General features: G+C 37.4%; 1 protein-coding gene across 2 annotated transcripts in view; it reads right to left on the bottom strand.

Moving 5' to 3' along the window:
• The window catches only part of WDR26 (WD repeat domain 26), a 41,138-nt gene that overhangs the window by 14,152 nt on the left and 355 nt on the right, over window positions 1-26,631 (bottom strand). The window contains exons 2-10 of one of the 2 annotated variants that reach the window (XM_073216663.1): window positions 25,701-26,586; window positions 24,035-24,134; window positions 23,832-23,936; window positions 18,187-18,323; window positions 14,822-14,919; window positions 13,535-13,691; window positions 8,297-8,435; window positions 3,007-3,147; window positions 138-257 (exon numbers count right to left, since the gene is read on the bottom strand). In XM_073216663.1, the coding sequence (XP_073072764.1) occupies window positions 138-257; window positions 3,007-3,147; window positions 8,297-8,435; window positions 13,535-13,691; window positions 14,822-14,919; window positions 18,187-18,323; window positions 23,832-23,936; window positions 24,035-24,134; window positions 25,701-26,586 (1,883 nt within the window). The remainder of the gene's footprint in view (window positions 1-137; window positions 258-3,006; window positions 3,148-8,296; window positions 8,436-13,534; window positions 13,692-14,821; window positions 14,920-18,186; window positions 18,324-23,831; window positions 23,937-24,034; window positions 24,135-25,700; window positions 26,587-26,631) is intronic. The other variant, XM_073216664.1, reaches the window with a different exon arrangement.

The raw sequence follows: 26,631 nt of genomic DNA, 5'->3' as shown, positions 1-26,631 counted from the left end.
ACAGTGCTTAACTAGAGAGACAAAGCAGGTTTTCACACAGCACATTTTATATATCAAGTCCAATGAACTCTTTACTTAAAAAAACAAAATTTGCTTTTAAACGATCTGACATTTAAAAGGGGGCACCAAATACTCACACACTGATAGAATTGCCCACGCTGACCTCCAGTTACAAAGCGTTTCCCATCTGGATTCCAAGCCACACTTGTTAAACTGTCTTCATGTGACTGGCTCATTTTTGTTCTTAGCTCTCCCGTCTACAAAGAAATAAAACTGTGGCTAAGACCTTCAAGATACCCTTCTAAAGAAAAAAAAAAACCTGATAACTGGTATATCTGGGGAGTTTTGTATTCCTAATTAGAAAATGAACTGTTTTAACTGTGTTACAAAAAAAGACTAACGAAACTCAGGAGAGAGACTGAAGAAGAACCCAGGAGTAGAACAATGTCTGGCACAGGGTGACCCAAAGAACAGGATGAATAAATTCTGATAAAACCCTCATCTTAAATCAATTACATTCATAAAAGAAAACATAATTTTTCCCAAGATGAAGAGAAGCCCAAGGCTACATACCTGAGTTTCCACTTCTCCTCAAACATTTTATTCTAAAACCACAGTTGGTGAAATTAGCAATTCCACAAGAACATTGATTAATGGGTAGAAAAACTATGGCCTTAAACTAGGCGACAGTGATAGGCAGTCTAAATAATGTTAAATTTCATGTTTGAGATGCTCAAAATGTAGTAGGGAAGATGGGATGAGAGAAATGAAAATTATTTTTATGATATGTAATTTTATTTCAGTTAAAAGTAACAGAAAAAAGGAACTTTTGTACTGTTTAGTACAGCTATTTTAAAATATTCCCTACTAAGCAAGACTATTTAGTGGCTACAAACCTAAGATATCCTCCTGTTATTTTTTCTAAGTTATTCAACTTAGAAGGCAGACAACATACATTTAATCTAGTCTTCATTCCATTTTGTTCAAGGACTAGAAACAGGATCTGAGAGATAAGAGCTGCCCTTGGTATAATAAAAAGCACACGGGCATAATTTTCCTGTGAGAAATGGGCAATCAGGGAAAAAAAAAGTGAAAACAAACTGTCTGATCAGGAAATGAGGCCAAGTAATAAAAGCAAAGAGGGCACAAAAATAGAAAACCAGATGTCTTCCGTACACTGGAAAAAAAAAAAAAAAAATTCAGAAGGCCTAAACCTAAATCCTTCTCCCATAGTGTTAACTGCTCTCATCTATTTATCTTTTTGGGTTGCTTGATAGAAAGTTAAATAGAAGTTTAGAAGCGCAAATACACATGCAACCACAGGTAGATCCTCAACATTTTCTATTCACTACTATGTTAATACACTAAGTTCTGAAGGCAGAAACGGTCTGTTCTTCTGTTACATTCAGGATTGTATAAGGTTATTAATTAGGAAGCTACCTAAAAACAAAGAACAATTTGAAAACTGACTGAAAATGACCACCCTTTTACAACAAGTCTGTAAAGTAATACACTACACAACAAACAGTTAAGCTAGGACACAGTTTAACTGTCCAGAAATTCAAAATTACCTCAAAGGAAGACTACAGAGGCACTATGAATTAAAAGGCTTTCTTACGACTACATGCCTCTTCCCTTTGAGGAGAAAAAAAGCTTTACTGGGAAAAAAATTATCTTCTGCTCAGATTCACTACACGCCTGTTGCATCAAGTCAAAGCCATCTATGTGCTCTGCTAACCCAACCCAATTACAACACAAAGCTGATTCAACAGTTTTGATAAAAATGGTGTAAAGACATTTGGGAAGAACTGGGGATTTTCCTTTATAAAATGAATATTAGAGAATTACAGTTAATTTTCTTAGATAAGGGCATTTGGTATACAGGTGAATATTATTTTTAAGATGATACATGCTTAAGTATTTGGGGGTAAAATACATTCGTAATTTACTTTCAAATGTTTGGATACAGCTATATCTAACTATGTATGCATGTCTGTAAGTACATACAAAATACAACAAAAAATGCTAATAAACAACTGTTGAATCTAAGGTGGTAGGAGTATGGTCATTGTACTCTCAACTTTTCTTAATATTTGCAAATTTTCTTGATAAAAAGCTGAGGCTAAAACAAATGATCGAGCAGTAAAAAATCGTACTGCAGAATTAGAATTATTGCATATCATCCTCAGGTACATGTTAGTATTAATTCTCTTTTTATACCATCTTTATTATTTGAGTCATTTTCTGTGGAGCTTTATTTTCACTCTCTTGGTAAAAATCAACTTTTTTATAGGTCCCCAAACTTAAAACCCAATCCCATCAACTTAATGCTTCTACACCCAAACCAGAGTCTGGACCATGCCCTTGCATGGTTAACAAAACAACAAAAATTCACCTAACCAGTCAGTTTGTAGAAGGAAAAAAAAAAAAATCAAATTGTTAAGTACAAGTTTTCCAAAATAGTTTGAAGATAATGGAGTGAACTTATTGTTGAGTTTCTCTAAAATGGGACCTTGGACAGACTTCAAGCCTTCATTCAGAAACAGTAATAAAGCCCTTTATTAATAAGTACTGAAGACATCATTTAACTTACTAGACGGGACTGGAATATTAATATAGGGAAGGAAATGCTGTGACTGCCATCAGAATGGAACATCTGATTTAGTGTCTATGTTTTCACACTTGAAAAGATAAGCTTTGTGGACGATTATGAAACTATGAAACAACCGTAAAATCTTTTCTTAGGTATGAATTCTACAGTACAAAGTACAACATTCCTGAAAATACTCATTGGCCATTCTTTCAAAAACTCTACTATGCTCAGCGTAATATTTAAATTCATAAATTTGGACACATGGATTCCATTCGATGAGTTATCTTGAGCTACATCATGGTAATTCATGTTGAACAGCTCTGTGCTACAGATCAAGAGTGAAGTTACAATGAATATATGCAGTATAACCATAGCTGACTTAAAAGACTAAACCAAGGACGAAACTAGCTTACTTGTACATTCCAAAGCCAAAGCTCAGAGCAGTCATCGGGGCCACAAGCAACAAGATAGTTGTCATCTGGACTCCATGCAATGTAAGAAACACCATAGGCATGTCCTTCTAAAGTTTTAAGCAATTTTAGCAGGTGTGTATCCTAGGAGGGAAAACAGACAACTGAGTTATTAACTCCTATCTCTAATGTCACTTTTTTTGGCACAAGAACTTAAAACAGCTGCAAAGACATACTTTACTAATTTGAGTAAGTTTCAACAGATTTCACCCATTTCCCCCCCAACTGAAGCCCTAACAGCTTGCTATGAAGGCTTGTTCATGCCTCAATGTCTATTCAGCATTAGTACATGAGGCACTGTGTGCTAGATGCAAATATACAGATGACAGACTGTCCCTGAGAAGCTTTTAAGGAAACTGAAAAAACAGGTATAAGAAGAGCTACCTCTTTTTTTAAAAACAATTTTACTGAGGGACAACTTACATACCATAAAATCACCTGTTAAAGTATACAATTCAGTGGCTTTTAGTGTATTCAGAGTTGTGCAACCATCCCCACAATCCAAGTTTAGAATATTTTCATCCTCCCAAAAAGCAGCCCCATACTCCTTAGTATTTACTTGCCATTCCCACTCCCTACAGCCCCTGGCAACCACTACTTGCTCTATGGATTTACTTACCCTGGACATTTTATATAAATGGAGTGATATGCCATGTGGTCTTCTATAATTGACTTCTTTCCCTTAGCTGGTTGATTCATGCTGTGCAACATGCCAGTATTTTATTCCTTTAAACTGTTGAATAATACTCCATTTTGTGGATATACCATTTTTTGCTTATCTACTCATCGGTTGATAAATATTTGGACTGTTTTCATTTTTTGGCTATTACAAATAATGCTGCTACAACTATGCATGAGATTTGTGCAGACCTATGTTTTAATTTCTCTTAGGAATATACATAGGAGTAGAGTTCCTGGGTCATATGCTAAGTCCATGTTTAACACTTGGAGGAACCAACAAACTATTTTCTAAGCATCTATACCATTTTGCATTTCTACAAGTAGAGCTACCACATATTTAGTGCTAATCTATACCAGCACTAGTCACAAAAAATACCTCCTTTAATCTCCACACATCTAACAGGTGAAGAATTATTCCCCTTCCTTGTGTTATAGGAAAGGAGGTGACAGTTTAGAACAACTAGGAAACTTGTCATTGTTTATACTATGGTGAGGATTTGAACCTGGGCTTCCTGACTCTAAGGAAGATAGTCTGAGCTGTGCAAGAACAAACTGCAGAGTGCAAACATGGAAGTGGCAAGTGATGTGGCTGGAAAAGGTGGCATCTTTATTTTAGGCTAGGGTGTGAAATTTTATTCTGTGAGTGAAGATCCACTTAAGATTTTTAACTGGGGAATACAAATACATTTGGCTTTAGGAAGAGAACTCACATGTCAGTGTGGAAGATGAATCACAATGAAGAGACACAGGATTAAGGACACCCATAATGAGCCAGCACAGACATAGTTAATATACTTGGGACACAAAACTGACATAACAATGAGATGAGATGTTCCAGGATAACCTCCAAATTTCTGTTGTAGGGGATATAATGGATGTGGACAGGGAATGGAGGAAGTAAGAGTTTGGTTAGAGGTGGGAAAAACAATGAATATAGTTTTATTGAATTTGGTCTAAAGACTTACTGAGACTAGTTTTAAGCCTGGTGGAAATTCCAAAGGCAACCTACAAGCAGTTAGAAATGAGTATGGAACTAGTATGATAAAACTATGGTGGGAATTATTTGTCCAGAAATGTCACTAAGAAACGGGTTTATTGCATTCTTTCTTCACTGGACTCTAAGTTTATCATTCATTCAGTTAACTAGTGTAAACTGACATTGTTTTGACAAAGTTAAATAATTAAATGCAACACTTCTGATTCTTCTTTGGGAGGAGGTTAATAGGCATGTGCTGTTTATATTAGGTCTTAGTATCATTAGATGAAAATAGTTTGCATAATTTAATAAGCAAACCAAATCTTGTGGACTAGCTCAAATTCTTTCACAAACTTTCATTCAGACTGGTGCTTCCAATCTACAAAAAGAATTGCTTCTAAACTGATGACAAACTACTTTAGAAGTATTTAACCCATAAACTAATTGTGCTCACGATAACAGAAGAAAATAGAATCCTATAAAAGATAAAGTTGAAAATATATGAGGATAATCATATCTTATCTTCACAAGCACAATGTCTCTATACTAACCTAGTCAAAGTAGAAATATGTTCATGGATCCTTAACTTTGCTTAGAATTTGGTCAGGGAAATGTGTAACATTCTTTCTGGGAGCAATGGTAAGAAAACCTGTTAAGAAAACTAGGCATTGGAATCACACCAACTCGAATCATAAGGTTCTCTATATATTCTTTGTTCTATCTACTAAAAAATACACCAGCAAAATACATATTCAGAAAGAGCACCAATATTCTTACAAGTTTTTCCAACAGTATTTGACATAACAAAACACCACCATACCAAAGTCTAAAACCTGTATCTCAGACTGGAATATAAACATTAACTATGCATTTTCCAAGCTAAGCTGGCCACAAAAAGCCTTTTACATTTAACACCTACATTTACTATTCTGCACAACAGTATTCAGGCAAACACACTTGGGAAAAAAGGCATAGAAGTCTAAACTCCTTAGCAAAGTGTACAAGGACCTTCCTTGATCTGGCTGCTATGTACTTCATTAACCTCCTCTCTTAGTCTTCAAAAGTAATCTCTTCCCCCAAACTGCCCCAGTGTCCAGCTGTTATTTTCTTTCACCAAAGGGCCAGTTGTAACTAGTTTTGTCTAAACCTCACTCCTTTTTCACTTAAGACATACTGTCTCTACTTTCTCTTGCTTTCCAGTTTTAGTAGGATCTCTTCTTTGAATTCCCATATCACCCATTATAAGACAATTACACAGTATTATCATGAGCTCAGCTTGTCTCTCTCCAGTAAAAGGTCTGGCACACAGCAGGTTATTCAATCAATACTTGCTAAATGAAAGGGACTCTTAACACGTTGCTGTTAGAAAAACATGTAATAAAGCTTGGTTTTGATATTGCTGTTTTCCCCAGACATCTTGCAAATAACTGCTGCATGAAAATACAACTCCTTAGAACAGTTATACAAAGGCCATAATTGGACCCCAAACTATTTTCTTTAGTTTTATTTTGCATTCTTTATTCTACTCATCCTATTCTCCTTTTGGGGGTTGGGGAAGGTTGAAGGAAGGTTCGTCCTTCCTCAAATGCCCTTTTCTTCCCGACCTGTGCTGTGCACAGTTGGGACAGATGAGGCACCTGCTCCCCCCACCTTTGTGCTTTTCACTGTACTTTACAGGGGCTGATCGACACTTTGCGGAGCATTTTATTTCCCTTTCTAATTAGCACATTCCTTTCACAGAGGTTCTTAAGCTGAGATCTACAAGGAGTCATCCAAGGATAGAAGCAGGGGTCTTAGAACTTAAATGGGAAGAAAAAGGCACATCTTTATTTTCACTAACCATTAGCTGACATTCAGTAGTTCCCTCAGATTTGAATGCAGGCAATTGACAAGGTAGTATTATAGATTATTATGAGGTATTTTAGATGATATATTAGTATACCATATTAGGTAGTATTATGCAGCTGTTAATAATAGAAATCTCTACTATTTCACATATTATAGTTGTTGCAGATATCTTGAAGTATTACTTATGCTCAGCACTACTTGAAGATTCTGGTAGTTATTAGATCTACTGCTGGAATTTGTTGTTTAATGTGTCAATAAAAAGTAACATATACAGAACCCAAGAATGGACTAACAGTTACCAAAGGGAAAGGGACTGGGGAGGATAGGTGGAAGGGAGGGATAAGGGGGCAAAAGGGGCATTACGATTAGCACACATAATGTAGGGGGTGGAGCAAGGGGAAGGCATTATAGCACAGAGAAGACAAGTAGTGATTCTATAGCATCTTACTACACTGATGGACAGTGACTGTAATGGGGTATGTGGTGGGGACTTGATAATAGGAGGAGTCTAGTAACCATAATGTTGCTCATGTAATTGTACATGAATGATACTAAAAAAAAAAAAAAAAAAAAAAAGCAACATATTACTCCACTGTGTCTGTTTTTATATTATTTTGACCACTAAATCTCAGTATAACTGGGTTTCCTTAGTAATTAACATATAATATATCCTTGGGCCACCCATGTGTTTTGGTTTATGCATTTAAAATCATTGTTCTGAGGGGGTGGTTCACAGGGTCATCAGACTGCAGAGGAGTCCATGGTACAAATAAGGTAAAGAATGCCGCCCTTGAAGGAAGCAAAGAGCTTGTAGTTACCTTTCATCACTCACAGCCTATTTCAGGTACACAAAACTCATCTCTCAAATTCAACTCTCCTCTTAAAATATTTCCTTTTGTGGATCCTTTTCTCTATTTTTATTAACACAGGAGTCCAAAACTATATATTGGGCTAATATCATATTTCAATTCTGAATTTTAAAATGAGATGATTTCTCTCATGATTTTAAGTGGATGACCCCTAAATCAAATGTATTTCCCCAGACTATTCACGTTATGTATTTCTTTGTGTGATAAATGTTTAACTGGCTGAAAAAAATGGAAATATTTATTTCTACAAGTTAAAGGTCACTTTGTTATAAACAGAGACAAACTGATCCTAACTTAGAATTTTAAACCCAGAATACAATGCTTTTTGTATGTATCACTGGGGGAAAAAAGAGGGGGAATAGGTATTTAACAGAAGCTCTACAAGTTACAAAGAAAATGAAGGGCTTCAGAGGCCAAAGTGGTAATGAGTCTTTTCTAACTTGTTACAGAGCAGACAAAGATACAAACTGGAAGAGACATTAAGAGCAGTAGGGCTGGAGTAAGAAAACTACTGGAGTCTAAGTGTCATTTATGAGCTGAGAGAGCCTGGACACTAAACTTGCTCTACCTCAGTTTCCCCATCTGAAAAGAGGAGCTGTTAATACCTCACATATGTACTCAGAGATTAAACTAGATAATGCACACACAGACTCAGCACAACCAGGTAAGACAACTGTGATAATACTGACCCCTGTACATTATCTAGACAACCCAGGAAAAGGAAAGACATGACAAAGATGACAAAAAAATGCTCATAGAAAAGAATACTATTTACATGTACACACTTAAGAAATATGTACTCAATCAATTAGATTAAGAATTTCCTTTTTCAATCTATACACTCACACTGGGTACTTACGGGATCAACTTGCCATATAATAACTGTTGTATCTTTTGATCCTGTTGCTAGTTTAGTGCCGTCGTTAGAGAATTTACAGAACCACACTTCATTGCAATGCTCTGTAAGTATCTGCTGGGTGTAACATGGGAACTGTCTCCTACAACAAGAAGTCCACAAATAATTATTCTTTCAAAACAGATCAGAGTAATAACAATGAAAAAGGTTAAACAACTGACAAAACTGGAGATCAAAACCTTTAAAAATAAGATATGGTTGCACTTGTAAATCTTAAGAATCAATTTTATGTTGGTGCATTGAAAAAGAAAATATAACAGTAGTTAAGGCAATCTTAGAGGAATCGGCAGTAAAGTCTGCTTCAATTTACAATCGTTCTTTTTTTCTCTTTGAGATTAAAAAGAAAAAAGATGTATCCATCACAGAACTTTTTGGCCTGATTAACTGAACTCATATAAATAAAAATTAGTAATCAGGGCTTCATGTTCCTCTGTGTAAGTTGGCTGGCATCAGGTTCTAGAAGGAATAACATGCATTTTCATCATCTATAAGAAAGCAATCTGGTATGAGAGAGAGACCAGGCCCTGCAGTAAGACAAGTGTAGGCACAGCTTTAATGTCTTTGGAAGGTCATGTAACTTCTGAGCCTCAGTTCCCTCCTCTATAAAATGAGATTAGTATACACCAAACAGGATTCTTAGGGTTCTTGTAAGGATGAGAAGTACATCTAAAAGTCTTGGAATGCAATAGCTACTCAAAATTATTACTAATGTTGTTTTGGGGGGAGCACAGGAGAAGAGCACTATATGGTAGGGGCTGGGTTAAAAATGGAAGCTGTAAGAACAGGTGCAGAGAAGTCAGAGTGTAGGGTCTGATTTTGGATCCTGCCTCCACCACTTACCAGCCGTGATTCTGGGAAACTTATCTGATCTCTCTCAGTCTCAGTTTTTCCAACCATAAAATAAAGATAGTAGTGGTATTTGCCTTATACAATTCCTTATACAGGATGAAATAAAAGGGTGAGATAACATGCACAGAGTGTTTAGACTGGGTCTGGCCTTTAACCAGTGCTTCATAAGTGGCAGTTATTATATATATATATTTAAGGGCAGAGAAGTCTATTACCAAGTGAAGTAGGAAAAAGTTACTAAGAGTGACACCCATTATGCACAGAGCTTGAAGGTTTCTATCCCTTTCCAGTTTCTACACCAGCACCGTCCAATAAAGCTTTTTGTGTTAACAGAAATGTCACAGACCTGTACTATCCAACCTGGTGGTCCTGGACACATGTGTCTGTGGAGCAATAGAAATGTGGCTAGTATATTTGAAGCACTTGATTTTTTAAATCTAATTTTAAGTTGAATTATTTTACACTTAAGTGGTCACATGTAATTAGTGGCTACTGTTTGGACTGAACTGCACTATATTTATTATCTTCTTTATATTATAAAGTTATTTAAACATAAATGGATAAAGCTTCAAGCCCATCTTGGAAAACGGTCTTCCCTATATTTTCCCACAACCAATCCATAATTTGAAAATATATCTTGTCAATTCACCATCCTGATGAATTAAAGTATTTAAGATAAACTTACATTTTTAAAAACTTTATCACACACATGGCAATTTACCTTAGCAGTTGGCTATTTGGAGGTTGCTTTAAACTTTCAGATTGTGTACTTATAAACTGCTTTAATGTTGAACTATTATTCTATATCTGAACTGAAACATAATCAGTACAAGTTGACATATATTAAGCACTTACTAGATGCCAAGCACGGTGCTATATACTTTATATACAATATTACCAAGTCTCAAGACTACCTTGCAAGGGAAGTAGTATCTTCATTTTAGGAGACTCCAGGATTTAAACCTAGGCTGACTCCAAGGCTAGTTTTCTTCCTAAATATTTTTTAAATTGTAATTTTTGAGACACTGCTGGGTATAATTCCAAATAAATAAGTACTTTTAATGTAAGTACTTTTAATGTAAAAATTGTTTCCCCCACTCCTATGGGTGATAATATTTATTTATTGAGAAACACTTTATATCTAGGTATAAAATACACAACAGTTCAAATAGCTAAGACTGGTTATCAATGAAAAAATGTACTTAAAATCCTAAAATCAGAGTAGCAAAATGTCCTTAAGGAAGGACTGACTCAAAACCACAGGGCACAATCACAATCTACTGACAATCAGTTGTATCCAAACGTCACTGAAGTAGTATTTAAATGGTCATTATTTTATCATTACTTAAATAATCTTTTTAAAAGATTAATTAAGAGCCCCCAGTTTTTTAAAAGCTGTATTTTAGTGTATACAAGTGATAGCTTATATGTCATTTTCAAGTATATTTAAAATTTAAGATAGTATTAAAAATATCAGTAGCTTCCAACTAAAACTGAGTAAAATGTAGCATTTTAAGAGAACTGAACTGTGACATTTTTAAGTTTCTATAAATATTTTATAACCATCTTTTGCTAAAAAATTAATTCTTATAAAGTCATCTGAAGAAAGATCCTTCCATTGTTCGCTGGTGAAAAAACTGCCCACTGCCCACCCCCAACAAAACCCTGTTCCTTACCAGTCAAGTTTAAAGTATGAACATTGCTAACTGTGAAAAATATAAGGACAGTTGACCCTTGATAAACATGGATTTGAACTCAGTAGGTCCACTTAGATATGAATTTTTTTCAATAAATATATAGTTTCTGTAACTAGATGTAAGACAGCAGATTCCATGGGTGATGGGGTTGACAGAAATGGAAAAAGAAAAATTTTATATGCAGGAGCCCTTACAGAGATGAAACCTGCAATCCCAGTGTTATCAGTGCCAAGCTCTCACTTACTGAACTAAATGGCAGCTATCCGAACCAGTCAGAAAGCACCAGGATGTGAGAGGAGCAGAAAGGCTGAAGCCTGAGTTGGCATCTTGTAGGAAGATGGCAAATCTATGCCCTCTGATGCTCACCCCTCCCAGTCCAGGCCTGATCTACCTGCACGCGGTGTTGACCCAAGCAGAGCCAGCACAGCAGCTGATTTGCCCTGTGGGCTCTGTTCCCTGCTGGACCTACCATCCTTCCATTTCTTCTTGCTTTCCTACTCCGTTAAATTGAAAGTTAACCGCCCCATTTGACATACAGTAGGCTATTAGTAACATTTTTGAGAAATCATAACTTACATGTGGAATTTTGACTGCATGGGGTCAGAACCCCAACCCAGCATTATTCAAGAGTTTAAGGCTTAGGAGATACATTTTGTAGCTCTAGCCCAGACTAGGCATCATTAGAATCATGAAATATAACCTAAAAGAGAAGAGTAGATGAGAAAAGGAGCATGATTTGGGAACACACAGGCAAAGAGCCTGAGAGGGCAGCCAGGAGTGAACCGAGAATCCACAAAGTGGGGCAGTCCAAGGAGGAGCGTCAAGGCCAAGAGAGAAGCAGGGACGTAGCCACTGGATTAATGAGGATGCTCTTCCTCACCCTGCACAAAGCCTAATACTACAGAATCTGAAGAGTGAGGGGCTGAGAACGAGGATGGTGGCAGATGTGTAAAAGATAACAACTTTAAGCTGGCTTTAGAACGGAAGCAGGGGCTGGAGGTAGTGGAAACTAGGAAAGCATATAAAGTTTTGTTTTGTTTTGTTTATAAGGATGGGAAGACCTTACAACCAATGGTTATTTCTGAAGAGTAAGAACTTACACATTCCTAGGTAGAGCTTCAAAGTCCTTTCTACAGTTTTACAGGAGCCTGATCCCTCATCTGAAGGTTGGAAAGTTGGACTAGGTACTTTTCATCACTTACTTTCATAGGGAGGGGTACAGAAGGTAAAATACTGAATAAAAATATAGGCCACATTCTCATAGATTCCAGTTTCCTAACAGGAAGGCAAGCTCTTAACCTACTGATGCCATAAATACCTTTCGACATATTCCACCAGCAACAAACTATGAACCAAACAAAGATTTGGACTCACAATTGCGTTAATTGTTAACACTGGTCTCGAATTTGCTGGAAAAGCTATGAAATACAGAACCATATTGCCTTTTAACCTACTGTCTCCTCTTAACTCTACTTAAGTTAAATGAAAAGAAAAAATTCTCACAAAGAGTCAAAAACAGTGTTAAAGAGTAAAAAGAGATGAAGGAAAGGACCTTGTTCTTTCTTGTAGAACACTTAAGACATATCAAGTAATTATCCAATACTTTAAGATAAATTAACACCTAAGTAATTTAAGGCCAATAGCTCAAATAATTATTTTTTTATGGTAACTGGAGTGTGAGAGATGAGATGCAACTACACATCGAAAGAAGTTATGCACATCTGGAAATTATCCCACAACACAGTGCACGTGCGTGTGTAGGGAGAGTGTTTACGGTTATTTGCAAGCTCCTTATTTTCCCAAAGCCCCATACACGTATATGCTTCTGTCCTCTCTGTTCATGCTGCTTCAGTAGTTCTTCAATGATTTTGTCGAAAGAAACTGAGGATGTGCCCTGTAGCTGCTGCTTACATCTAGTTCACTAGGCCTAAATCACTTGCTTCCTGGAATTTGAAAAAGTTCACAATTTGTTTTTCAGTATATTAAAAATGAAAGCTCTGCTATATTTTTTGGAGATAATTATTAAAGTAGTAGGGACTCAAATACTCCTACATAAAAAGTGAAGCCTGAATCCTTCCAAGTTAAGTTATGTATGTGAGTAGGGTTAATTAACAAAACCCAAATCAGAAAGTTGATACCTGTTACTCTAACCACTTTCAGTTTGGAGGCCATCTTCTACTAAAAAGCAGAACTTTCATTATGAAAAAAGTATTCCTATGACTTCTATGGAGAGAAAATAATTTGGGCCATAGCTCAAATAGCCATAATGGCTGGGAAACAGTCACTAAGTTGTTGCTGGCATCCAAGGACAGCAAATACTTGGGTCGCAGGCATAGTATCACTTAGAGGTCCTTAAAAAAATGGCCAGATACAGAAAATGACCAACTACACAGACAAGAAAAGGAAAACTAGTCTTTCGAGCTCAGTTCTCAGGCTGTGGCTTACTATGTAAGCATATGCATGTTTTTCTTAGTTTTCAATTTCAGTACTTTTAGCTTTACTTGTGAATGCTCATCAGATAGGAGTTGTTTTATAGCGACAGGATAAAACTACAAAAAAAAAACATTTAATAAAGCTCATAACTAAGTCCATAAAATGCCAGCCTACTTCAGAACGTAAGAAACTTTCCTCTTACCTACTACAAACATGATCTAAAAGCAGAGACACAGAATCTAGATTATTATCAAGCTTGGTGTTGTGATAGAGGCACCGATCCCTTTGCAGCTCCACTGCCTGCCGCAGCAGGGTCTGTAAACGCCGTGGGGGAAGCATCACTGATGGTGGTAAATAGGCTGTAATAGAAGATAAGACAAAGAAAAATGAAAAAAACAACACTATAAACTCTTATTTAAAGACATCTGCTCATCTTCTGCTTCACATGCCCCTACCCTACTAATATTATGTCCCTTAATTAGAACACTCTGGGCCCTGTAACACAGCATGAGCTCTATGAGCCTTTGTCCATGGCTCCAGCTATGTGGCCACTAGAGTGAGTACACTTGGGTGACAGGGCTTTAATTTGTATGTGGATTTCCTTAAAACCAACCAACCAACCAACCAACCAACCAACCACCACCATTACAATAAAACAAAAACAAAAGCCAACAAAAAAGGCAGTAATGACAAAAAGAAAATCAAATGATGACTGTGTACCAAAGGAAGACTGTGCATCACTAAAAGTGTAAGAAAAATCTCCACTTAAAAAGGACACAAAAATGTCTCAGGTCGGATCAAACTGCTTCTAATGCCAAGGGTGTGGTGAAAATTCAGGACATAACTGGTGATTTTATACTGACACCAATCTATTCTGATCCTCCAATACCTTATGCCTCCCCAACTCCATGGTTTTCTGATTTCTCCACTCCCACCTCAAAATGAAAACATGAAACATACAGAATAGTATGATTTAACCAGAGAAGGAAAGAGAAATATATATATAAATATAATAAATATATGTATTTATATATAAAGATGTGGCAAAAATGAAACCCCTAGTTTAATTTAGAAGTCATACAACAGATTTGGGGGGAGAGTAAAACAGTTTACCTAAGGAAACCCGGGCCTTACCATTGAAATCAACAAAATATTTAAAATACTTATAACTTAAAGCTGTGATTCACGTATTTTTTCTCTAACCACAGCACTTTTCCCCCAAAACAAAAGAGGAGCATCAGTACATAAAACAAATGCAGGGGAACTGCTTGGGGACCAGCATCCTCTCTGACTCCTCAGGCTGGCTTCTTAAGATTTCACGGCAGCGTTCGAAGACCTTTGGTTTAAAGAGCTTCTTCACGGGTTCCCCCTCCTTCCCCTATATAGCCACTGAATAAGGGTATGTCTAGACACAAGCTCCCTAATTGGCTCACAGCTTGTATTTCTAATCTAAGGCAAAACACAGAGCACCAGAAGTTAAGAATCTTACTTTGGAGCTTGTCCAGCAGTTTGGACCGGGACGCCGCCCCTTTGCCTTCCCATTCTGCTTTTGCACGTAGGTCTTCTGCATGGCTACACATCAGGTACCTAAAATAGGACAGAGGATGCACCAAAGATCAAATCCTTTTCTTTGGATTAAACATGGTTGAAAAATACTGATTATACTTTGGTTAATTCTCAGTAGGAAATATATTTCAGTAGAAATTCTACAGTGAACCCAATTTATTACCACAACCTGGCACCTGGATATAATTAATAAAATGAAACAGTAAGAACGAAATATATAGTATCATTGTATTATATTCTAATACAATATTCTCTGACATTTACTGTTGTGTATCATTATATACATGCAGCTCTTACTGTGTGCCAGGCTGTTCTAAGCACTCAACATATATAACTTTATTTAACATTCATAACAATCCTGTATGAAGTAAGTGCTACTATTCTATTTTTATAAATGAGGAAACTAAGGCACAGAAAACATAAGTAACTGTCTTATGGTTAAGAGGCAAAGTAGGAATATGAACCCAGGCATTGTAGAGCAGGACTTGCTCTTAACCACTATTTTAACTTACTTACATCTCAAAAGTAAAATGACACCACTCAAAAAACCTTCAAAGAAACTTATACTAAGTTAATTAAATAAAAAAATAACATACCTTCAAGAGTTTATCATAAACGTCACTCAAGAAATGGTATAACTGGATGATAATCCTTGTGTCACCCTGTGAAAGGTATTGAGATCCCAAAGCAGAAAATCTGGGAACTTCTTTATTATTCACTAAATGTCACTAAATTCATGGATTCTGGAGAATACATGAGGGCCCCCTGCTGGAAGTGTGACCCTGACCTTGTTCTGGCTCTTCTCAGAAGAATGGGCTTTAAAAGCAAAAGAGTGATGAAGGCATTTAATTCAAACCTGGAGGTTAGATCTGGCAAGTAACTCTCCTGCTGCTCTGTCTGGTATTCTGTTCTCAGACAAAACTGCTCTTCTCACTTGTGAAAAGGGTATTAAGTAGGGTAGGGAAGACCACATAAGATGGAGTGATGAAGTACCTGGTCCACTACTGGCATACAGGCAGAACTTAAAGGATAATGTAGGTTTCAGCAACATCTCCATTAACATGAGTATCACCTCTTCCTTTTTTAATTGCATACAGCCTTTAACATCTAAATAATTTAACAGTCTCTTACCCAACAGCAGAGCTACTTGTTCTTGCTATTTTGTATATAAGTGCCTTAGCCAAGAGAACTTACTTCTAAAAAATTACTTAAAAAAAATAGTATGAGTAATTCGACTTAAAATATCCTGTAAAAGCTGGATACTGTAAAAATTTGATTTCTAAAATAACTTTTCATAGTAAAATTTGTTTTCAAATATGGAAAAATTGTTTACTTTTAAAATTCTGCTAAAGTGACCTATGATTGCTTCTGTGTTCTTTTGAAAATATACATTTATACCCTACTGTTTCAAATGAACATCTGCTTATGGGAAGTCACATGGTATAACTGAAAGGACATTGGACAGAGGGAAAACTCTCTTTCTGATGCTGACTACATATCTTGTCATCTCTAAGCCATTTCCTTATGTGAAAAATCAAATGGTTAAACTTGATGAAGATCATTTCAGAATAAAAACTGAATGATCAAAAATGATTAAATTATATGTTCTATTACTAGAGTGGAAAATAAGGCACCACGTGAATGGTTTTAAGGTGATACAGAAATCAGACGCATGACAGAGATAATAAGAACAAGGTGATGTGCCAGTTAAAGTACTGAAATTTCCAGAAGAATTTACTATTTCAAGATGTAGTGGTGGGTGAGGACCAATGACTTTGGAGTCAGTCAAACCAGGCTTTGAGTCCTGGCTCTCTGATTTTTTAGCTACATCTTAGGCTAGTTACTTTACTTCTATGAGGCTCAGTTTCCTTATCCTCAAAAACCCTAAAATGGACCCTATGCCTCTTTGGGTCCATCCTTTTGTATCTGAAAAACTCGTATGTGCCAGATACTGTCCCAGATGTGCGAGCTATATAATATAGTGAAAAATGTTATAAAGACAAAAAAAAACCAGAATGATGTAGCTGAGAATGCCTGGAGGATGGTCACAGGAGTGGACATTTGGGCTGGGACATGAGCAACTAGTGGCCAGCTATGGGAAGATTAGGGGAAAAGCATTTAAGATAAAGGGAACAGGCAGAGAAAAGTTAAGGAGCAGAAAGAACACTAGCATTGTTAGAGAATAAAGAATATGGGAAAAGATGCAAGAAAAGGGCTTGAGCAGAGATTGTGGCTTTTAAGTGCACTGGGATGTTTTAGGAAAGGAAGAAAAACAACATAGCTTTACGTATGCATTTATCTGGCAGCTGTATGAAATATACATTGCTAAGGGAGCAAGGATGAAGGCAATGTGACTGATTAGAAGGCTACTGTAATACTGAAAAATATACAGGAGAGATGTTTATGGCTTACGTAGGGTAGAAATTGTAGAGATGCAGAGAAATGGACAAACGTCGTATGGTTTCAGTTAGGCTGATACAGGTTAAAGTTAAAACAAAAAAATTGTGAGGATGAGGTTTGAGCCTTGTGTTTGAACATGTGGGTATAGGTCTTACCATTTACTGAAATGAGGAAACTGGGTGAGAACAGGTCTGTGCAGGGTGGAGTGAGCGGAGGGACAACTGGAATCAAGAATTTTGTTTTGTACATGTAACCCTGAGACACCTATTAAACATCTAAATGGAGACTGTCAAGTAGGCAATTTAGACGTATACATGGAGAGTCTGACTGAGAGGATAATTTACAAGCACCAGCCTATGGATGGTGTATGAAGGCATGGGGGGAGAATGAGGTTACCTCGGAAGAGTGTGTAGACAAAGAATAGAAGGGAGGGCCAGAACCAAGGCTTTGGGCAGTCTAACATTTAAACGACTGACATGAGGATAGAACAAGACTATCTATACAAAATGTTAAAGAAACCACTTGGTACATGATAAGTACACATTTCAAAAAATTGTATAAATCAATGCTGGAAACTTCACTGCTTATTGTTCTTGTAGAAGATTATGCCATTGGGTTTTTACAGATTACAAAATAGCATTTCAATGGCAAAACATATTCCTTCTCCTTTCCACCCACTTAAATCTCTCGCCATTCTAAGATGGAAATCTTCCTAGGAAGACAAAGATAGTTTGTGCATATATAAGTAAATTTATCCAAATATTATCTAAAAATTTAACAATATTTTGATCCTAGGAAAATGTTGAGAGATGTAGCTTTGGAACAGTAACCCTGATAAAAAGAACAGCCCCTTCATTGGCCTGGAGTTTAAGAACCAAGCGTCCTCACCCACTAAGAACGTGAATGCGCTCCGTATTGTATTTCAGTGGCGTCAGCTCACAGCGTAGGACCTGAAGTGCCTCCAGGACCTTGCCGTCCTCCAGGTATTCCAGGTACTTCTGCTGCAGCAGCAAGAACTTCATCCTCTGACATGACAGAAAGCAGCAGTCAGGGGAAAAAAGTTGATGGAAGTTTCAGAAAATGTGCCTAAATAGAACAGTAGAAACCATTCTACTATGCCCTTCAAAGTAACTTTTTATAAAGCATTAAGATGACCCAAAATATTTTGGTTTAATAGAGTCACAGCAGATTAATGTGACTTTGCTTAATTCCACATCTTAATAAAACTCTGCCTTGAACGAATAATCTGAAATTAGGTAAGATCGTTAGTGACACATCAACATAGGAGAAAATGAATTCTGCCTTCAAAACATTCACCTAAAATTTTAAATCTTGTATGAAAATTTAGAACTATTCCAAGTATGCTAAATTTACGTTTTAAAAACACTTTCATATTAGGGAATTGGGGGAGGAGGAGCTTATGCAACATGTTTCAAAAAGATGGCAGAAAAACGAGTTAATGGAGGAATGATTTAAGAGCACTGTGTTTTAAGAGTCCTTCTCTGGAAGAACAACTAAGTAGAACAGAAAGCAGAACTACAGCCACAGGGTAGAAGCTGCAAAGGGTCAGAATTTGGCTTCTCAAAAGAACTATCCATCAAGTGCATCTGAGGTTGATGTACAAGGTGGACAGCACAAGTCTGATTGGGACTCCCTCTCTCTAAAACCCAATGCCAGCCTTTTCTTCTTCAGTAAGAAGGCAATAGAGGGGTGCCTACAATAGAGGGTTGAACTCAAAGGTCTTTAAAATGATTCTGTATTTGTGTATTAGTTTAACAGTGATGCATTTAACTATGCAGCACAGATAACTATCATCAGCTCTTTCCTCCCAAAAGAACCAACCATTTTCAGGCTTATGATGAAGTACTTGGCATATTTAGATTTTATCTGAAAAGTATTTGGCTTTAATCCTTTTTAATGTTCCTTTACTCTAAAACTTTACTTTTAACTTGAAAGTGATCATCACAAACTTAGTAGCTTTTTGCTAGAGGAAGAGATACTTATAAATATCAAGTTTGTAATTTCTTTTAAAAGTTAAATCTAATTAAAAATACCACTGCTAGGAGGGACTCTATCATATCTGCTACTGTGGCATTTAAGCTAACTGATGGATGTAGAAAATTCAGTACATATAGGGACTATATTTCATACTTAAAGACTCCAAGGAATACTGTGACAAAGATTCCAAATCTATTTAAAAGTAAAACCCAATGCCAGCCTTTTCTTCTTCAGTAAGAAGTTTACTTCAAAAACATTAAAAATATACCATCAAAAAAATGGAGTGGAGAAATTACAACTTTCTTACAGAATTAAGAGTATAATAAACTACTCTAGGACATTTTCTATTAGGGACCATTTAGAAGAAAGGCACAAGTTACAAGTTTATAAAAATGGCTTCCAGAGAAAGTAAACAAAACAAACCTCCTTATGTCAGGCATACATGTAAATCTATCTTTTACAAGTGAAATACATCTTTTATGAACATTCCTTACATTTGGTAATAATCTAATCTTAAGTATATAACTAAAGAACAACAGAAAAAATTTCATACTATGAGATATGCTCCTATAACCCTAGAAAAATTACACTTACCAAATTTTACACCTAAAGTTAGACTGACTAATCAATGTTTCAGAATTACCAAGATGACCTGAAAAGTATTCTGCTGTACATGTTTTAGGGACCTTTAGATGTCAAATAAGAAAATACTTTGAAATCTACCAGGTGACAAAAACTAAAAAATGAAAGACTAAGTAAAACAAAAACAACCTAAAAACCAAAGGATTTTATATTTGAAGTATTCTGGACATTCTTACCATTTTGCCTTCTGAAAGAAACTTCAACTCTTTGCGGAGAGTTTATATATTTCCATTTATAAATACACTATTAAAAGTTTCATTTTTTAAATTCAAACATGAGAATTAGTTATTTGTAAATGTTAAATACCGCATGAAACTGGCCAGCATTTGTATTTAATTTCTTTACTAAATCTTCTTAGCCACTGTGAATTTGTGGGAATTAAAAAAAAAAAAGAAATAAAGGGCAAACATTTTTTGGGTCTCAATCATGAAGTCCTCTTACCCCCATTCCCACTTGGCCATTGCAATGTCCAATGTGGGTAGGGACAGTGCCCCAAGTGCTATTTTCTCCTTATTTTCCTACCAAGATCCTGCTAGAACATGTTAGTCTCTTTCTGAGGGGCAGAGGCAGGGCAGGAGAGAAGAAGGAGGCAGAGTAAAACTTTGAGAGAAGCCAATATAAACATGTACTTCTGTACATACAGGGAATGCTATAAAAGCAGTGAAAGAACATTTCTCTCTGAGTCATTTTATCCCAAATAAGACAAAGAATATCCTCAGATATGAAATCCTGGTAGTGTGCCTGGCAGCAACTAACATGCTTGCTGGCCAAACACAGCTAAAGAACTGGTTGACAAAAATATTTATTTTCCTAAAAATCAGTTCAAGTACTTGACACATATGGTAAGGCTGGAGAGTAAAACTGTACTTTATTTCCTAAAATTTAAAGCACTAAAATGTAAATAGTTTCAAGAAAATGTTTTTCACAAATGATGTTAATTATTTACTGAAAGAGTTTAAAAAATCAGGCAGAATTGAAGTTTGCTGAGGGCCTTATTTTTATTTTTTTAAGACAACAAGCTTAAATGAAGAAGAAAAGAAAAAGAAACAGGTTGAGAAAATAATCTATCTTTTCTGTCTTTCCCCAACTCCTAATCAGACCTCTGTTAAGAGATTATTTCTGCTCTCTGATAATTTTTCAGCACCTTTGGGCTAGGAAATATTTCTTTCATTCACTATCTAATAAAAACTTGAAATTGGTAAGTGCTAGGACAGCCCAAAAGACAGTTTTAAATCCTGCTGTTGCCTCCCTATCCTACCCAAAATTTGGACTGATTTATCCTTTCCTCCCATACAATTACATTCTACTCAATGTGAAAGAAAAACTCAGAAGTTACAATAGACAGGAAGTCTGGTTACAACTGTGAAGGCAGCCTCCTAGCTAACTTAGTAGTGGTTCTGACTAACCCTGGAGTAAGATTATAACCAAGTTATATCAGTTAAATCATGACTTGGAGTAAAGGGGAAATTAATTATATTTGAACCATGGCTTTCAAAACTCCTATTTAACTTTACAATATACTAGTTAATTTTTACACATTAAGCTAACATTTGAACACTTTCGTTAAGCATATTTATATTAAAAAATTTTAATATTAAAATTTAACCCCCTTTAGAGATATAAAAGTTTTCTTACGTTATTGATCTCAAATGCCCACCCAAATTCCCCAGATATGGTTAAACATATTTGAACCCAAACTAAAAAATGTTGATTCATGAGCTCAGCTTCCAGTAAATCCAGAGCAAATTCTGCTATTCCTAGTATCATTTGACTGAAAACCATTTAAAAATATAGGGGGGAGGGAGTAGAGTGAATTGGGTCAATAAAAAACATTCAGGTTCAAAAAGTAGGATACAATATTAGTCTAGACTAAGACATCAAATTGTCTGGGCATACAATTAAAATAATTATGTTTTAAACAAAATCCAATAGTTGTCTTCTAAGGTATATTACAAATTTACGCTTAGATTATTTTAGAGATGAGAGGAGTAAATCTAAACATAATTAGAAAGGTAAAAAATTGCTGAACCTAATCTTTAAAAAGCAATTGATTCATCAATGCTCAAAATTAGATAAAACTGGACCCCCTTTCTTTGTGTAAATACCTAACAGTTTGATGGCGAGAGGTCAGAGATTTAATCTTCATCTTTTACTAGATCCTAAAATGCTCTACATACTGAATAGGCTATAAAAAGAAAGGATTCCTCTTTATCTACAGCTACCTTTCCTCAACTTACATATTGCTCCTAATGAAGGTTTCTAATGAGGTTGTCATAATCTAACTCTAATTCAGGTCTCAAATTACTATCAACAAGTAAGAAAAACTTGGGAAGTAAGCCTATTAAAATTTCTACTATTGAATTACAGATAAAATTTCGGTAAAGCTTAAAAAAAGAAAACACCCCCCCACCCACCCCAATCACACATTTATTTCAAAATTGTCCATGTGCAAGTCCTTTACTGTCACCATACAAGCAGTGCTAACTGGTCCAGTGGGAAAAGAACCACAATCCATATTTTGTCCATTAAAATCCATTAAATTGTCTTTATTTTAGGGTCACCTTCCCTTCTGTCAGACCCAATTAAAATATACTGAGGTGTGTTTTTTTTAAAAAACCCCAAACACACTGATTAGGGAAAATTTTAGTTACTGGAAAATTCGTGATCCTTTTGAGCACATATGTTTATCTAACATCTGTGTTTCATTTGTAGAATTTACCATGGAATTGATTATTCCATGAATTCATTTATCAATCATCTCATTCAATAGTAAGTTAAACTTAGTATTTAAAATATTTAAAGAAAAAATATACTAGATCATCAAATTAAGTGAATCCATATTTGTTCATACTTCTTTGCACCTTTAATTCACCTTAAGTCCATTCTCTAGATTACATTACTGTGTAAAACTATATTGAGAATCTAAAAATTTTTTTTATAATTAAGGTTTCAAAAAAACTCCAAAAAAAAAACAAAAACAGGAGGCTCTATTAGGTTTAAAGACAAAGGCAGAAAAATTAATATTTGATTTAATTAAAACCCTCAAAGCAAAATGTAGCAGTCATTTACTAATATTTAACAAACAGCTGGTTTTCCTACTTCACTTCCTATTAGCCTTCTTTCCCTCCCCCACCAGACAGGAAACTGCTTTTGACAACAAATGAATCAGCTAGAAGTTTAAAAAGCCAGCAGCTAGCAGCTGATTCTTCATGGTTTCCAAACACAAGAACTTAGAAAAAACTTATCTCCTCCTCTCTCACCAACATCTACAGAAGAATTAAAGCCTATCAGTATAAAAAATTCATTGAGATTTATGAAAGAGGTTAAGCTACTAAATTGATCTTGTTGGGAAATAAGGCCAGTAAGCAGAGCCCAATGACCAAATTTGCAAACAAACCCCCCACCAGAGTGATACATACTATACAAACTTTGACACTGTCAATTCACACAACTGGAATGAATGCAAGAACAGAAAATGTTGAGCACACTAAAGGAATTGGTTTGAATTAACTAAAATTCCCAAAGATTGAAAAAAAAAATATATCACCTACTTATTTAATTACCTGCACATTCATCATTTTAAGTATAATATAAACTTGATTATAAAAATATAAAACTCCTATAATAGCACTGAAAGCATTAAAGTCTTTCTATATATTTCGTAGAAGCTTAATAATAAACTAGGTCTAAACAACACATTTACTATAGATAATTTTAAAAACACAAATCTCAAACTTTAAAACATCACAAGCAGTCACCCTAGTTTAAAAATTTAATTATATGAAATTTAACTATTTTTAGACCTTATCTTTTACAAGAGACAGAAGACTAGAGTTATCAATAACCCAGTAAAATAAGCATAAATGTGAAACTAAGAACAAAAGTGTATTTACCACAATTATTCCCAACAACGTTTGAGAGATTTCAAGTGCGCCTCTTACCACAATAGCAGGAGGAGAATGCACTAAAGGCTTTAGTTCATTCAGGTCATTTTCTGCCTGCAAAAATTGGTATAAAAGAGAAACAAATATTACACAATGCACAGCAAACATATAATTTTAGCAGCAGTCACACAGCTCTATATGCCCTACTTTACCTTATCCCAGTCTCCTTCCATGACATGATTTCGGAATTTGGTAGCAGAAGGATGTTCTAAACGACATCCTGATTCTTGCATGAGGAGATCAACAGTCTGGCTGCAGGAGAGACACAGTGTAAAAAGACCCGTCCAGCTTTAGGGTTACTCTTCCAAATAAACTCATGTCTATGAGAGCTGTTGCAAAAGCTTTTAAGCTAATCTCATGATGAAAAAAGAAAGAGCTTTAATGTGCTTGGCTACATGAATTTTTCTGAACTGTCACCTTCATACATTTATAGCTGGTCAAGACCCTACTGTTGCCACTTAATGCCTCACAAGTTTGATGAAGTGTAACATTTCTAAAAACATGCTGTAACCAACTGGCTGAATAAATGAAAACACCAGGATCTACTTACTAATTACATTAATACCTTTCCAAAGAATCAAAAGTGTTAGCTTCAAACAAGGTGATAGAGATGACCTCTGTTAGTTAAGAGCCTTACATTCAGATATTATGTTTGCATAGAAATTTTACTAGGTCAATGTTTAAAATTAAAACAAATGCTCCATCAAAAACCATTCCCTTTCTCTCTATACTAAAAATAGCAAATTTACTATGGTGTAGGTTCCAAAGAGTCACGAGTTATTTCCTCCTGCCGCTGTCAGCTTGCTGTGTCAGTAATACGTTCTGTTAGCATTTACAGAATGTTTTCATACTAATCCTTTTCCTTAGGGAACAAAGTGAAATCTTCCTACAAGTACCCTTTTCTCTGAGAGCTTAGAAGACTTATCAAATGTGCTTTCTTTCATCAGATATTTTGGTATCTAAGATTCTTTATTAGTCTTATATTTGTGTTTGTCTCAATGCTTTTTTATTCAGCTCCATTTATTTTTCAGCCAAACAGTGCAATAATCTGCCTGAGAATCAAAATACTTCAGGCCACTTTCAAGAAGTGCTCTTTCCCCTCCTTCTCAGTAACAAATCTATAAATCCCAAACTACACATTTGCTGGCCTAAGAGCTCATTTTAATCTGGGCCAAGAGATTGTTGCATGTTTTGTTCTTTCCTCTCATTCTGGTTCTGTTTCACCTACCAGCGGGCTCCATGGCACTCTCACCCATCCTGCCTTCCACCACCTCTAGTTCTTTGTGTGCCTACAAAATCAGGTTTTTGGCCAAAGTCATTGTTTCCCTTCACCCTATTTTAAGGTAAGCAAGGCCACCTAAATTGTATTTGAAAACAAATGATTCACCAGATCAGATGTCCCTTTTACAGAGGTAGTTGCCTTCTTGGTATTAAATTGGGATTTGAGATGGGTTAGTGGTAGGTCTTTTGCACGCACAGGAGGGCCATAATGACATCAACATGGTATGTGTCCTCATTATTCCCATCAGATTTATTCAACAGCCTTTTTCCAAAGTATTCCAGCCCCTTGGTTCCCATAAACACTTGTAGGTGATTGTCCTCCCTGACTTGTAGTTGCCTGGGCTGTCTGTCAGAGGTGGGGGTGGGGAGGTGTCCCACAAAGATGCCTACGAGACGTACCAGAAAAGACCCTTTGACGCCCGTTGCCCGGCCCTCCGGGCCAGACCCCGGCGCCCCTGCCTCGCGCGCAGACGGCAGCCTCCGGTTCTCGCGGCCCGGCCCGCGGTCCGCCCCTACCGCGGGCAGAAGGGTACTTACTTGAGCCCTAAGCCATTCAAGTGCTGTCCAATCAGCCTGATGACATCCTCGTCCGACTGGGAGAGCCTCTTCTTCTTCTTGAGGCTGCTGCCCAGCTCCGGGATGGCCGAGGCGGCGGCCCCGCCGGGGACCCCGTTATTGACGCTCAGGCTGTTGCTATTGTTGCCGGCGGCAGGGGCTGCGGGCAGGAGCCCGTTGGCGTGGGCCAGGTCCCCCGCGGACGACGACGGCGAGGGGGACGACTCCCCGTTCTGCGCCGACAGGCAGGCGAGCTCCTGGGTCTGGCCCTGGCCCCCGCCGCCCCCGCTGCCGCCCGCCCCGTTGGCCTGCATGACGCTGCCGCTGACCAGGCTGGGGCCGCTGCCGCGGAGGGGGCCGGAGGCGGCGGCGGGGGCGGCGGCCGCGGGGACGCCCACCACCACCACCACTGAGGACGACGACGACGCGGGCGGCGGGGAGAGGCCTGTTCGGCCTGCCGAAGCCCCGGGCTCTCCTACTCCCTCCGCCGCCGAGGCTCGGGGCTTCTTCCGCGGGGGCGGGGAGGCTCCGCCGGCGTCCGAGTCGGAGGAGGAGGAAGCGGAGGCCAGAGTTTCCTCGCCGAGAGAGGCCGTGGTGGGAAGCCGGGGGGGCGAGACGGGGGCCGGGGTCGGGCGGGGGCCGGGGTCGGGCCGGGGTGACTGGGAGCGAGGAGGAGGAGGAGGGGGAGAAGGAGGATCCGGGCCCTTTCCCCCCCCCCCTCCCGGGGCAGCCCGGAGCGCCGGGCCGGGGCAGCGGCGGGGCGCGGGCCCCGGGTGGCGGTGGCGGCGGCGGCGGCGGGGGCAGCGGCCGCCTGTGTCCTCGGTGCGCTTCGCTCCGCTCCCTGGTGTGTTGATTCTTCCCCCAGCTGCTGCCTAATGGAGTCCAGGCGCCCGCGTCACAGGAAATGCCTATA

This window comes from Manis javanica, chromosome 11, assembly GCF_040802235.1.
Source record: "Manis javanica isolate MJ-LG chromosome 11, MJ_LKY, whole genome shotgun sequence".
In the NCBI taxonomy this organism is placed as follows: Eukaryota; Metazoa; Chordata; class Mammalia; order Pholidota; family Manidae; genus Manis; species Manis javanica.
Note: the sequence above shows the minus strand (reverse complement) of the source record. Positions and strands in the feature narration are given on the sequence as shown.